At 39.1% G+C, this 16,292-nt stretch overlaps 1 protein-coding gene across 1 annotated transcript in view; it reads right to left on the bottom strand.

Annotated features, from left to right (window-relative positions):
• tmem276b (transmembrane protein 276b) overlaps window positions 1–15,895 on the bottom strand; it is a 29,969-nt gene extending 14,074 nt beyond the window's left edge. The window contains exon 1 of the mRNA XM_007246902.4: window positions 15,090–15,895. Coding sequence (XP_007246964.3) covers window positions 15,090–15,483 — 394 coding nt within the window. The 5' untranslated portion in view covers window positions 15,484–15,895. The remainder of the gene's footprint in view (window positions 1–15,089) is intronic.
• Window positions 15,896–16,292: the final 397 nt, after the last annotated feature.

Genomic DNA, 16,292 nt, shown 5'->3' with positions numbered 1-16,292 from the left:
TTTCTACTGTTTTTACAGATGGAGAAGCTGTATGGGAGAGTGATGTGGAAGAAGCCATTTCTGCAAGCCACAAACAGAGTCGCCTGAGGTGTGCTTTTGCCTTTTGCATACCTCAGGCGACTCTGTTTGTGGCGTGCTTGCATCACTCTCCCATACAGCTTCTCCTTATGCAAAGTGCGCTGTATTGTTGACCGATGCACAGTGACACCATCTGCAGCAAGATGATGCTGCAGCTCTTTGGAGGTGGTCTGTGGATTGTCCTTGACTGTTCTCACCATTCTTCTTCTCTGCCTTTCTGATATTTTTCTTGGCCTGCCACTTCTGGGCTTAACAAGAACTGTCCCTGTGGTCTTCTATTTCCTTACTATGTTCCTCACAGTGGAAACTGACAGGTTAAATCTCTGAGACAACTTTTTGTATCCTTCCCCTGAACAACTATGTTGAACAATCTTTGTTTTTAGATCATTTGAGAGTTGTTTTGATGAGCCCATGATGCCACTCTTCAGAGGAGATTCAAATAGGAGAACAACTTGCAATTGGCCACCTTAAATACCTTTTCTCATTATTGGATACACCTGGCTATGAAGTTCAAAGCTCAATGAGGTTACCAAACCAATTTTGTGCTTCAGTAAGTCAGTAAAAAATTGTTTCAGTATTCAAATCAATAAAATGATAAGGGTGCCCATACTTTTGCACCGGTCAAATTTTGGTTTAATGCATATTGCACATTTTCTGTTAGTACAATAAACCTCATTTCAATCCTGAAATATTACTGTGTCCATCAGTTATTAGATATATCAAACTGAAATGGCTGTTGCAAACACCCAAATATTTAGAACTAAAAATAATTAAGATTAATAGGGGTGCCCAACCTTTTTCATATGATTGTAGGGGTCCAAGCAGTGTTTACATACACACACATACGCATTTATTTATTAGAGTTTATTAGATACTAACTTCTCCTTTTTTGTTTGTTTGTTTATAGAAATGAACCAAAATATCAGTAACCAAAATTATTTGGCCAAAAATGGAAAGAAGAAATAATGGTAACACTTTTCAGTAAAGGTACATCAATTACCAGCACTTACGACAGTAACTATCACTAGATATAGATATTATTATACATATATTTTCAATTCTAATGTTTAAGAATACTGTAAATTCTGTTCATTTATAATGAATAGAGACTTTAATATTTTTTTTAACTAGTGCCTATTAATAATTAGTTGAGATATTCTGTCATAAGTATTGTTAATAAATATACCCTTATTATAAAGTCCTACCCAAAAAAAATCTAATTGAAAACCAACTAATTTATTTTAGCTCAATATGTCAGCTAATTACTTGCCAGTTTTATAAGTTGCATAACTCAAGATTGGAAAAAAGTGTATCCATCTTACCAAACACCGATATGTACCCTAGCTAACCCAACAGTGATGTCAACTTGTTAATATCAGTGAGTAATCCAGCTCAGAAAAACAGTTCACAGCATCACAGCTAATCCTTTACTATCTAACAAGCATTTATGACAGCTTATATGACCTGGACTTAATTATCTCATTCCCATGCCTTAATAAGCCATCCACACGACTTATGAATTATCTGACTCCAATGTCTTCATAAGTCGGCCCCAGGAGTTAATTATCTCATTCCCACGTCTTAATAAGTGGCGGCCCTGCATTAAGTATTTTTTTTTTTTTCGCGTAGATGAATCAATTTCTTCTGTTCTACATTTATTTGTTAATGTAAGCCTCTCAATAAAAAATAATGTGTCATTTTGTTTTATTCTATAGTGTTATATATTGAGAAATCTGTAGTTTAAACTATTTAACACTATTTCAATAATCAAATATCACTCTTCATACTGTCACTGTCGTTATTTCCAGACGTTTTACCCAATATTGCATTTCATTGTTTGTATTGTTGAGCCATACTAATGACTGCATGCATAAGGAAACCTAATAAACCTAATAAACCAGAATGTTGGATTGGGAACTACCTAACGTTCCAAATATCCAACCATCCAACTTTCCAAATATCCAACCATCTACCTACACAACCATCCAACAATCTAAATACCCATATTTCCATCTATCCAACCATCCAACTACCCAACTATTCAACTAGCCAACTTTCCAACTACCCAACATTCCATCTACCTAACTTTCCAAATATCCAACCGTCAACCATCCAACTACACAACCATTCAACAATCTAACTACCCATATTTTTACCCAATATTGCATTTAACTGTTGGTGTTGTTGAGCCATACTAATGACTGCATGCATAAGGAAACCTAATAAACCAGAGACTGATTATCTGCTTATTATCTGATTATACACAACTTTGGCCTCCATATATTACATAATCAACCAAAATAATTCGGCCAAAGACTGGGATTCTCTGCATTATGCATTGCCATCTAAAATAAGGTGAACAAGGTTGAAGATTGAAAGAAAAGAGAAAAATGTAATATTCACTCAGTTTTTATACAACTTTCAAGACAGTTCTGATCCAAGATCTGCTTATTCATCACAATAAAACAAGCAGCTACAGCCAAACAAAACAACAGCATGAACGGAGCAGGCTTTATTCACAAAACCAACCAATACAAGAATCAGCACTCCTGCTCTGAGATGGCTCGGAACATACAGCAGCTTTATTCTCAGTCACACGCGGCTGAGGCTATCAGCTGTAAGGCAGGTCGGGGTCTTCTCTATCAGTGGAAGCGTATGGGCCGAGCCTGCGGCGGAAGATAATAGCCTGCTCCGTTCATGCTGAGTTGTTTTGTTTGGCTGTAGCTGCTTGTTTTATTATGTGTGGAAATGCAGCATCAGCAGACGTACAAAGAGTGAACGCAGCACAAATGCAGATCAACTTTAAGCACAAGGAGGTTGCTGGCCTCCAGGTTCCTTCACATTAAGAAACCGGCAGGGTCAGGAACCGGGAGGCGAAGTGGTTCACAAGAAAATATAAACAGGGAATAAACCATTACCACTGTATACATCTGTAAGGTTTTGGACTTTTGTAATAGAGTTTATTTCAGAACTGTTAGATATCAGACTACGATTATGTCCAGCTCTTTTATTATTATGAGATGATTCTGGACTTAATTTGACTCTAATGCAAAAGAAGATCCTGATGACAAGCTAAACAGCTTCTATACAAGCTATTATTTTATTTAAAATGGAAACAGGATAGAGACGGTACATGGACGTCTCAAAATTGCCCAAACAAAACAGATTACATATTTACTTTATACATATCATAATTCATCAGTTTCTTTCATTTTAATGATAATCGCTGACTAATCGACTAACCAAATAAATAATCATCTGATTATTTATTACATGCAGCTCTACTCTCTGAACAAACAGTATCATGAAACAAGTGGAATGCTAAGGTCAGAATGTTGGATTTGGAACTTTCCAACTACCTAACATTCCAAATATCCAACCATCCAACTTTCCAAATATTCAACTAGCCAACTTTCCAACTAGCCAACATTCCATCTACCCAACTTTCCAAATATCCAACCATTAACCATCCAACTACACAACCATTCAACAATCTAACTACCGAATATTCCAATTACCCAACTATTCAACCATCCAACTAGCCAACTTTCCAACCACCCAACCATCCAACCACCCAAGTATACAACTTTCCAACTATACAATCATTCAACTACCCAACTTTTCAACCATCCAACTAGCCAACTTTCCAACCACCTAACCATCCAACCACCCAAGTATACAACTTTCCAACTATACAATCATGCAACAACCCAACTTTTCAACCATCCAACTAGCCAACTTTTCAACCACCCAACAATTCAACCATCCAACTTTCCAACTACCCAACCATCCAAATATCCAACCATCCTAACTACCCAATCATGAAATATCCAACCCAAACATCCAACTACCCAAGTTCCCAACTATTCAACCATCCAGACATCCAACTAGCCAACTTTCCAACTACCCAACCATCCAACTCATGCTATCCAAAAGTACTGGATGGAGCACCATCATTTCAGAGAACACAGGTCCTCTCACTGCTTCACAGCTCAATGCTGGGGCTTCATATCCTGCTAGCACATAGCACATTAGCTTCCTGTTTGTATCTGGTTCAGAGATTTTAGAGTCTATTCTATTGGCAATACTTCTCTACAGGGACTAGACAAGCTTGTTCCTGTAGGCAATGGGTGCAGCTTAAAAGTAGCTAAATGCATTCAATAATATAAAAAAAAAATATTTGGACATACAGTGTATTACTGTATAAACAGATCACTGAATGTATTCATGTAAAGAGTGGTTTATTCACTGAGCTGCGATGCTGTGAATATGAAGCCAAGGGCAGTTCAGAAACATTAAGAGCATGAGACAGTCTGTCCTCTGGCTTTGAAAAATAAAATAAAACAAGTTATGAGTCATTTCTAGAGAATCCTAAACATGAGACGCCTACTAAGACTTCATGCCATCTGACCATATGCTACAGCTAATACTCACAAACAAACATCACCTCTCAATTAGCTCGTAGGGATGGGAGTTACAGGGCATCTCACAATACGATTTTAACACGGTATGTTGCCTATGATAGCGATCATACTGTGATCAGAAGACAATTATCTATGATATTTCACGGCATCTGTGTTTCTGAAGAGGATAAAATACTCCTAAATAAGATAATACCATTAATTAATTATGGATTATAATATGGACAGCTCCTTGAATGTTTCTGTTGCCTCTGTGATTTGCAGATTAATAACATGTTTACATCAAAAATTTAATTTTACTCGAACTTTTCAGAGGCGCCTTGCACTGCGTTCAGATATTTCAAATCCTGCTGTTTTTCAGCTGTACACCTATTAGTTATTTTATTCAACATGGGTTTTAATATTAATCTGTACTGTGTTCTGTGCTGGTGTGGACGAAGATATTTGTAAAAATGCAGACAAAACCTATGTTTTTAAAAAATTCTGGTTTTGGGTAACCCTTTATTCACATTGGCAGGGGGCAAATCGCTCGTGTTGCCCCATATTTGTTTCTTGTGGGTGTGTTCGAGTGCTGTTTATGCTCTCATAAGTAGTGCGAGTAGTGAACATAAGTACCACAAGTAGTGAACACAGCACACACGGTGCATGTAAACAGCATGGAGATGCATGGAAAAGTATTTGTTCATAGCTGTGGTAATTAGCATTATCCGGCTAATATATCAGAATAAACTGCACCTCATCAGCAGTTCAGCTCAAAAAAAGGAGTATATTTAATATCTAGGTCGGATCAAGACCGGATCACGTTCTCACTACAAGCGCATCACTCCAGAGCACACTTGGGACTGGTAAAATAGATTTTACACAAAAGATAATCCAATTGAATTTACAGCAGCCCCAAGTTTTAAACATGTATCAGATGTTAGAATTAGCCCTGAACAGATGTATCACAATTAGTGGTGTGCCATATCGTATCGTACGCAATAATATCGGCAACTTTTTTGAATATCGCGAACGATATTATATCCTAAAATATCGTGCCATATCACACACCCCTAATTATCACATCAGGGTACTACTTTTTTGCTGTTTTTAGCAAAAGGAAAATTCACACTGTTCTCATTTCCCATTATATATCTACTAGAGACAGATTATAGTGTTATATAGATTATCTGGATATATATTTAGATATTTGCAGTGTAGTATTAGTATCACGACATTCTGGATCATTGACTTCTGTTATAAATCTGATGAAAATTCTTGTTTTTTTATATCTCAGTTAGGGGTGTGCCATATTATATTTTATACAATATTAAAATTTAATTTGAATTTTGTTGCAGTAAGGTATTCTTGAAATATTTATGTTTTAATTGAATGTTTTGTCATATCCCCAAGAATATCATTATCGCAAAAATATCGTAATATTATATTAGGGCCATATCGCCCACCCCTAATCCCAATGCTACAGTTAATCTACTGCTGATACTGTACATGGTTTAGTTTAAACAGCAATGATATTCACGTTCACTCACAGTGGAAAGTGTGCTGATAACACTCAAATATCTGAGCTATATATAGTTTTCTCCACAGTACAAGTGAACCTCATCTCCTTCACACCTTCTCCAGCATAGCTCTACATAACTGAGAGCTTAATGCCAAACTGCTACCAGAACATTTCCTTTAGCTTTAATCTCAACTCACTTCAACCCGACTCAACCCAACTCAACTGAACTCAACCCAACTCAACTCAACTCAACTCAACTCAACTCAACTCAGCTCAACTCAACTCAACTCAACCCGACTCAACCCAACTCAACTGAACTCAACCCAACTCAACTCAGCTCAACTCAACTCAGCCCAACTCAACCCAACCCAACTCAACTCACTTCAACCCAACTCAACTCAACCCAACCCAACTCAACTCAACTCAATTCACTTCAACCCAACTCAACCCAACTCAACCCAACTCAACTCAATTCACTTCAACCCAACTCAACTCAACTTAACTTAACTCAACCCAACCCAACCTAACTCATCCCAACTCAACCTAACTCAAACCAACCCAACCCAATTCAACTCAATACACTTCAGTCTTGGCCTGGTTCTGTTTCTGGTTTCTCTAAAGGGTTAGACCATATGGCCAACATTTATTTTACAATATATTCAATTTTGTGAAATGTTTTAATAGTTTGATGTACATTTATTCTTATAAAAATGAACTAAAACTTCATAAGAGACAGTTACACATATCAGATGATATTTTCAGGATATCCATCTTCATTTGAGATGCAAATATTAATAAAGTTAAGATGTCTGACCATAGTCTCCAAATCACAATATTTAAATGTCCTTTATTATGCCCTGTGATTCCCACCCATAGAGCAGGTTAGCCATGATGCTAACAGTCGGTTTCGGCGGGCTTGAAGCAAGTTAGTGATGGTGTTAATTTTTTTTTCTGAGCTGGAATTCTCACTGATCTTTACTTATGATGCTTAAAACACTGTAATGTAGCTGCTATCTTAATACTGTCCTTAAGTGGGTTGATATTGATATTGAAATATCAAAAATGTGTTTATAACAATTTTATTGCAATATATACAGTACAGGCCAAAAGTTTGGACACACCTTCTCTTTTTCTGTTTGTTTTCTTTATTTTCATGACTATTTACATTGTAGATTCTCACTGAAGCATCAAAACTATGAACTATTTATGTACTTGAACACAATCCAGATGGTTTGGGGTGAGCTGGACCACAGAGTGAAGAAGGCAAAGGGGCAACAAGTGCTAATAAACACCTCTGGGAACTCCTTCCTTCAAGACTGTTGGAAAACCATTTCAGGTGGCCACCTCTTGAACTCTTTGAGAGAATGATGCCAAGAGTGTGCAAAGCAGTAATCAGAGCAAAGAGTGGCTATTTTGAAGAAACTAGAATATAACTTTTTTTTTTTTTAGTTATTTCACCTTTTTTGTTAAGTATAAAACTCCACATGTGTTCATTCATAGTTTTTGTGCCTTCAGTGAGAATCTACAATGTAAATATATTAATCATGAAAATAAAGAAAAAGCATTGAAAAATAGAAGGTGTATCCAAACTTTTGACCTGTACTGTATATATATATATATATATATTGATAGCAAATTAATGTCCAGCTCTACTTGATCTTGAACTTCAGCATCATCCAACATACTTTAAAGCCCTAATCAGATAACAACACAATAGCATTTAATCCATACCCAAAAAGCTTCTAGATCAATCCACAGGATCAACATGCTACAAGAGACAGCTAAGCCATAAATCAGGCGGAAATGTAACCCTGGCTTATAGCTGGTCCTCAGACAGACTGGATGGACTGCTTTGTCACAGTTTCATCATTTATAACATATATACAGCCACTTAGAGGCACCAGGGAAACCCAATAGACAAATTATTGATGAAGAAACCGCCAAGCGTGCAACATGCAACCTGGAGGCCAGCATGAGCCAGGCTGCAGAGGGTAAGAATATCCCTGAAGACAGGATGTGGGAAAGGAAGTATAAACGGTATTAAAAGGCCCAGATCCCTATGTCTTTCTTTTTCCACCAAAGAAGTGCACTAATGACATTTGTGTCCATTATATCAGCGCTGCATGACACCAGAAACAAAAATGGGAAAAATACGGGAGGTTTTATGAGATGTGAATAATCTTATATGGCATGATATTAAAAATATACTCTCTATGTTTTGAGAATTGTAGTAAAATAAATGTATTAAATGTATCCGTGCTGCTTTGTAATGGAAACTCTCCATTCCATGAGTCTCTCTACGCTCTACTTTTCTTGATCTAATCTGAAGCTACATGAAGTTTGGAGGAGTGTAGTGATGAACTCTGAAGCTACATGACGTTTGGAGGTGTGTAGTGATGAACACTGAAGCTACATGAAGTTTGGAGGTGTGTAGTGATGAACTCTGAAGCTACATGACGTTTGGAGGTGTGTAGTGATGAACACTGAAGCTACATGAAGTTTGGAGGTGTGTAGTGATGAACTCTGAAGCTACATGAAGTTTGAAGGTGTGTAGTGATGAACACTGAAGCTACATGAAGTTTGGAGGTGTGTAGTGATAAACTCTGAAACTACATAAAGTTTGGAGGTGTGTAGTGATGATAAACTCTGAAACTACATAAAGTTTGGAGGTGTGTAGTGATGATGAACTCTGAAGCTACATGAAGTTTGGAGGTGTGAAGTGATGATGAACTCTGAAGCTACATGTAGTTTGGAGGTGTGTAGTGATGATGAACTCTGAAGCTACATGAAGTTTGGAGGTGTGTAGTGATGATGAACTCTGAAGCTACATGAAGTTTGGAGGTGTGTAGTGATGATGAACTCTGAAGCTACATAAAGTTTGGAGGTGTGTAGGGATGAACTCTGAAGCTACATGAAGTTTGGAGGTGTGTAGTGATGAACTCTGAAGCTACATGAAGTTTGGAGGTGAGTAGTGATGAACTGTTCTGAAGCTACATGTAGTTTTTGAGGTGTGTAGTGATGAACTGTTCTGAAGCTACATGAAGTCTGGAGGTGTGTAGTGATGATGAACTAATCTGAAGCTACATGAAGTTTGGAGGTGTGTAGTGATGAACTCTGAAGCTACATGAAGTTTGGAGGTGTGTAGTGATGAACTCTGAAGCTACATGAAGTTTGGAGGTGTGTAGTGATGAACTCTGAAGCTACATGAAGTTTGGAGGTGTGTAGTGATGATTTCTGAAGCTACATAAAGTTTGGAGGTGTGTAGTGATGAACTCTGAAGCTACATAAAGTTTGGAGGTGTGTAGTGATGAACTCTGAAGCTACATAAAGTTTGGAGGTGTGTAGTGATGAACTCTGAAGCTACATAAAGTTTGGAGGTGTGTAGTGATGAACTCTGAAGCTACATAAAGTTTGGAGGTGTGTAGTGATAAACTCTGAAACTACATAAAGTTTGGAGGTGTGTAGTGATGATAAACTCTGAAACTACATAAAGTTTGGAGGTGTGTAGTGATGATGAACTCTGAAGCTACATGAAGTTTGGAGGTGTGTAGTGATGATCTAATCTGAAGCTACATGAAGTTTGGAGGTGTGCAGTGATGAACTGTTCTGAAGCTACATGAAGTCTGGAGGTGTGTAGTGATGATGAACTAATCTGAAGCTACATGTAGTTTGGAGGTGTGTAGTGATGAACTCTGAAGCTACATGAAGTTTGGAGGTGTGTAGTGATGAACTAATCTGAAGCTACATTAAGTTTGGAGGTGTGTAGTGATTAGTGTAGTGACTCTGCCGAAAGTTGGTGAACTCTGTGCACTATGCTCCTCAGCATCCGCTGACCCCGCTCTGTTATTTTACACTGACAGAGTCACTGTCGTTCACAGTGTCTTCCACTGTGTTATAATATCACTGACAGTTGGCTGTGGAATATTTAGTAGTGAGGAACTTTCCTAATACAGAACCTCTTTTCAAACAGCAAGTGCACTTAGTGGAAAGCACCAGATCCCTAGCTCTGATACCTCAGCTAACAGACATAGTATTAAGATATCTTTATTAAGGGTGTGACGAGATCTCGTGGCACGAGATCTCGCGAGATTACGTGATGATATTTCTCGTCAAGCTTTAACCTGTCTCGCGGGAAAAAAATAGGTTAGTGTGGACTTTTTAAGCGGGATCTGGCAAAACAGCAGGAGTGCAACTACATACTGTTTGTGGTGTACGCAAACGTAGAATCAGCGCTCCAGGGGTGGAGGGGGTGGAGGTTCTGTCATTACAAGCCCACCGCGCTCCGCAAAACCAGCAAGCTGATTGGCTGTTTCTCCTGAGAGGAAATTTATCACGCATAGGCTGCACACCCCCTTTTTAAGTTGTATGTTTGGCTGCATTTTGGCTTTCCAGTGGAAACAATAAACAGTATTTTAGGAGATTTGGGAGAAGAAGAAAAACAAACCATAGTCTTAATATGACTGTTTGTGGTTTGCACTTATTGTTTGCACTATATAAGACCTAGAAATGTTTTATTTTTATTTTTTATTCTTATTCTTATTTCTATTTCTTATAAAATCATTGTGTGATAGAAACCAGTCTGTTAAGTTTGCGTTATATGATTTTGTCAAATAAAACTCTAGTTTTCAAGCCATTTTTCATTTTTGACGTTTTCTTAAAAATGTTATTTTAAAATCTCGTCTCGTTCTCGTGAACTCAGTATCGTGTATCGTCTCGTCTCGTGATGTTAGTGTCTCGTCACACCCGTAATCTTTATTATATCATATTGTGTGATTCCTACTGCTAATATCAATGCACAATTGTATTTGTTGTCTGTAATGGTGTCTCATAATATCTAACTCCCCAGCTCATTTCAGAAATACTGGATGGAGCTCCATCATCTCAGAGAACACAGTCCCACTGCTCTACATCTCAATTCTTGGGGCTACTGTATATCCCAAATCTAATTTTCTGCACATCAAAAGATTGTGCTCAGATTGATTTTTGATAGTCTGGAAAGATAGAAACCACATGTAATGCAAATTGGATAAAAAAGCACATTTTGAATTGTTTTTAAATGCAATTACAATCAGATTTGTATAGATGCGTCTCAATCAGGCAGCTCAAATCAGATTTAAACATTTTTTTACGTCACTTACAACATGACAAACAATAACCCCATCAAATCCAGAGTGACGGAAGTGTGGGGGTCCAAGAAGAGCTGCAAAGGTTAGTCATTTACGCTGACCTCAATAGCAACCCATGCATATTGTTGCTGTCCAATGAAAATCAAGTATCTCCACCTTTGTTGATTTTTGGTCTACTACAACATTTGAACACACAAACTGTCCAAACTTCATAATCAATGGACCAATAGAGATCTCCAAATTTACCTGAAATCAACTGTTTTTACACTGATTATTTTGTTTTTTTTTTTCAGTTTTTTTGGGGGGGGATATATGTATTTCATTGGACAGCGACAATATATGCTTGTGAAGTCTGGACACACAAATCTGATTCAATTACTTGCAAATAACAGTGCAGAAAGTCATTTCAACAGATCTGAACTGATGAAATAAATCTGATTTGCCTGCAGTCTGAACATAAAGTAGCCCAACATCTCTCCTCAAGGTCTGGAGGTTGGTGCTCTGTGATTTCCCCATGTAGACTCCTTCTGTCACGCTTATAAATAATTCACCCTTTCTTCCTCTTTCTCTTCCTCCTCTAGAGACATGTGAGCCATTAGCCCATTATAATTCATTAGCTCACAGATTCCTAACAGAAGCAAAAGCTCTCGATCAAACGATCGAAGAACTGATATTGCAAGCGTTGAGCTGTGTTCGCCTTGAGCTGCTCTTAGCTGGGATTCAGCATCATAGACTACACAGACCACAAAGTTAAGAGAGTCTAAGCAATGGGATGTTCCATTTGTGACACTGACTTTGTTGCTCTTCACATTTACGTCAAATTAATAAAACATGGCCTTAATAGAGCTTGATAAGTGTGCTATTTTAAGTGAGACACGGTTAAGATGGGGTAGGTTTACTGTCTGTTACCATAAGTGAGATGTTTCTTCAAGCAAGAGCCCAGAAGACACACTGACGCGACATAAGCCCTTGAAGAATCAAATGGGGTTTTTATGGTTCTTTTGTGGTTCTTTTTAAAGAACCCTTGTAAAAAAAACATTTTCTTGGAGCTTTATTCAACCTTTAGACTTTGTATATGTAGGCCCACAGTTTGACAGTCTCAAAACTTAAATTACTGTCAAGATTAACATCAGCTTAAGAGGTCCCAGAATAGAACCCTGCAGGATTCCACTAAATATATTAAACCCAAGAAATACCAAATAATGGACAGTAGGTTCGACATTAAGGATTAGTAATTAGTAATAAACTCATAGGGGTTCAAGTGGTTTCAACAGTAGGGATGGGAATCACAGGGCATCTCACAACATGATACCACGATACATTGCCCATGATTACGGCGATATCACAATACTCAATACTGTGATTCTGTGATACTCACAAGAGAAGATATTACGATACTTCATGACATTTGAGTTACTGAAGAGGATAAAATAAATAATAATATTTTAATAATAAATAAATAAAACCTAAATAATTAGGCTAAATCCTGGGAACTATGGATTTGACAAACAATATTCTTCACCGTAGGTTTATTCTATTCATTTGATTGGCGCCACCATGTGGAGCAGTACCTTTAGTAAGTCAGAATAATGGGTGAGTCTTAGGAAGTTTAGAGCGCCTATGTTTCTGATGCTGTGTATTGATACGATACAATTGAAATTATACAATAAAATATATTGAGATATCAATATATTATAAGGCTACTGAAGTGGAAGTTCAAGTCCAAATCATTGACCCTACTATAGATGCCCAAACAAGCTGGTTACAGGAAAGCACGCTGGTGTACACATTGGGTGGCAAATGAGGGGCAAGGCCTGGGTAACATGAATCAAACAGTCCCCAAGCTGGTATTAAAACATGTTTTTATGGTTCTTCTAGGGTTTGTATCCTACAAGAACCTTTGCCAGCAGGCTTATTATCCAGTCTATTTAAGGGTAGAGCTAGCTGTACATGCATCCAATAACAACCCTGACTTCCACACTGCATTTACATTTATGTCCAATGAATTAAGCATGAGATTACTAGAGCTTGAGAGTTTGGCTATTTTAAATGAGATGTGGGTAAACTGGGATTTAGCTGTTTCTCCGAGTGAGATGTTTCCTCAAGCAGTGTTTAGAAGGCTGCTGAAGTGGAAATACATAGAAGACGTCTCCAAATCATGGACCCTACTGTAGATGAACAAGAAAGCTGGTAATAGGAAGCAGGCTGGTGTACAAATATGATAGCTAAAGAAGAACAAAATCAAGATTTGTATGGATGAAAGCGCACTGGGGAATTATTTTATGTTTCTTCTACGTTTTAATTCCTGCTAGCCAGCTGGAGCTTTAACCAATTAGAACACTGACTTGAGCGCTACAAATTTGTGTTTACATTTATGTCAAATGTTTTATGTTAAACGTCTCCTCGATGTTTCCTCAGGCAGTGCTAGAAGGAAGCTATGTGGAAGTTCAAGACATGTCCGAATCACATGGAAGCAGGATAATGTGCACATATGGTAGACATAGAAGAGCAAGATCTGGAGTCTGACTTAAGCCCACTGGAAAATCAAAAGCATGGTTTTATATAACCTTTGCAAACAGGTTTATTTGCCAGTCTATTAGTAGTGTAACTGTGGCTTTAGAGATTGGAAACAACCCTAATTCAAACACTTTACATTGTGTATTTAGGCTATATTTATGTCAAATTAATTAGTCATAAGCTTAAAAGGTCTAGAAGGCTGCTAAAGTGAAATGGAAGGAAATACATGGAAGACATGTCCAAATTATGGACCCTACTACAGATGCACAATCAAGCTGGTATCAGGAGAAAGACTGATGTATACATATGGTAAACAAAAAGAAGCAAAATCAAGATCTAAATGGATGACACGTTCCTCAACCTATTTAGAATTTTAGCCAATAACAATCATGATGCAAATACTTTGGTAGTATAAAGGAAGTTGGTGAACACATATGGTGGCCAAAAAGGTGCACCAACCTGATTAGAAGCCCACTGTGGAATCACAAGCATGGGTTTTGTAGTTCTTCTAAGGTTGGTTCCTCAGGTTTATTAGCCAGACTATTTAGGGGTGCAGCCCAGCTGTAGCTTTAGCCAATAGCAATCTTTGCATTTAGATTTCTCTCTACTGGATTAAGCATAATCTTAATGACTGCTGAAGGAGAAATCAGTGGAAGACATGTTCAAATCATGGACCTTACTGAAGATGCACAAACAAGCTGGTGAGAGCAAATAGGCTGCTGTACACATATGGTGGCAGCCAAAAATAATCAAGATCAAGGTGTGGATGGATGAATGAAAGCTCCTTAAACCTTTTCAGTATCATTTGTTTTACTGCAGTACTGGATATATGGAGATATATGGAGTGCATTATTAGTATTGTGCAGTTGTGTATTCTACACCCCTACTGCAAATGCAACCAATCTGCATTTACATTTCTTTACTTGGAATACATGTCCAAATCATGGACCTTCCTGAAGATGCACAAACATGCTGGTTATAAGAAGGAGGCTGATGTACACATATGGTGGTAGCCAAAAGAAGCAAGATCAAGGTGTGGATGGATTGATGAAAGCTTCTTAAGCCCTTGGTGGAACCCCAATCATGGCTTTTATGGTTGTTTTAAGGTTGGTTCCTTGAAGAGCCTCCTAGCGTAGCCCAGTTGTAGCTTAAGCCGATAACAATCCTGCTGCAAATGTTTCAAATTCGCATTTCCTTTTTTTTTTTTTTTAACATGGAATGCATGTCCAAATCATGGATCTTACTATAGATGCACAAATAAGCTGGTAATAGGGAAGGAGGCTGATGTACACATATGATGGTAGCCAAAAATAAGCAAGATCAAGGTGTGGATGGATGATGCCAGTATATTTAAGAGTGTAGCTCAGCTGTATCTTATGCCAATATAAAATCCTGACCTGATAGAACCCCCTCACACCTGATACCTCATGATACCTCATTCCTCACCTCTGTAAATAAGTTCGTCAGTCTCCAGGTCGAAGCCCTCGCGGTGGCACCTCCTCCACAGCCCGGAGACGGTGGAGTTGAACTGGCGGCTGCAGTGAGACTCCATTGCCGACGCCGCGACAGTGAGGTGCCGCTTCTGTCGCGGTGCCGGTGCCGGCCCCGGGTCGTGGCTGGCGGCGGGGTCCGGGGCGGGCATGCGGAGCGGCAGGTTGTGGTTGGAGATGTAGATGTAGCCCGGGTCGTTCCGCTTGCTGGCGTAGTTCTTGCAGCGCTCGCGGTGGCGCCGCGCGTCTGTCTCGTACCAGTAGTCGGTGCAGATAGCCATGGCCAGCAGGCAGAGCGCGGAGAACGCCAGGAACAGCCCCGAGATGGTGAGCATCTTCATGGCGGCCATCTTTTCGTCGGCTGGGGGGCTAACCCCGGGCGGACGGGGCTCTGCGCGCGCGGCAAGGCTGCGGGAAAACCGGGGGCGCGGGACGGGGGGAGGGGGACGCTCAGGAGCGCTCGCGCCTCGATATGTCGCACGCCGTGGGCACGGCGGAGTCCGCGCGCTGCTCTCCCATCAGCATCCCGTCCTTCTGGGTCTCGGAGAAAAACAGAGGAGAGAGATAGATGCTGTAAGAGAGAAAGGCTGAGATGCTGAGAGAGAGAGAAAGAGAGAGAGAGGCTGAAGAGGGAGAGATGCTGAGAGAGATGCTAAGAGAGAGAGATGCTAAAAGAGAGAGATGCTGAAAGAGAGATGCTCTGAGAGAGAGAGGCTGAGAGAGAGAGAGAGAGATGCTCTGAGAGAGAGAGCTGAGAGAGAGATGCTCTGAGAGAAAGAGAGAGATGCTCTGAGAGAGAGAGAGAGAAACACTGAGAGAGAGAGAGAGAGTAAGAGAGCGAGAGAGAGATATTGAGAGAGAGAGAGATGCTGAGAAAGTGAGAGAGCAAGGGAGGGAGAGATGCTGGGAGGGGAGCTAAGAGAGCCCTGACAGGTTTATAATAAGCTAGTATTGGGTTGACACTAAAATCCAATCAGCATTAATAAGCTTGGTGTCTTGGACAGTAAATGATCCTTTATTGGCCTTTATAATGTCCAGTTTTGAAGTTTTGACCATGAACAAGGTTGATTCAAAACAACAACAACAAAGTAAACACTTGTCCTGCTTTAAATAGAACACATAAAGCAAAACAGCATAGAGTAGAATGGGTTGAAAATCG

The sequence above is a fragment of the Astyanax mexicanus genome, chromosome 23 (assembly GCF_023375975.1).
Source record: "Astyanax mexicanus isolate ESR-SI-001 chromosome 23, AstMex3_surface, whole genome shotgun sequence".
NCBI lineage: Eukaryota > Metazoa > Chordata > Actinopteri > Characiformes > Acestrorhamphidae > Astyanax > Astyanax mexicanus.
Note: the sequence above shows the minus strand (reverse complement) of the source record. Positions and strands in the feature narration are given on the sequence as shown.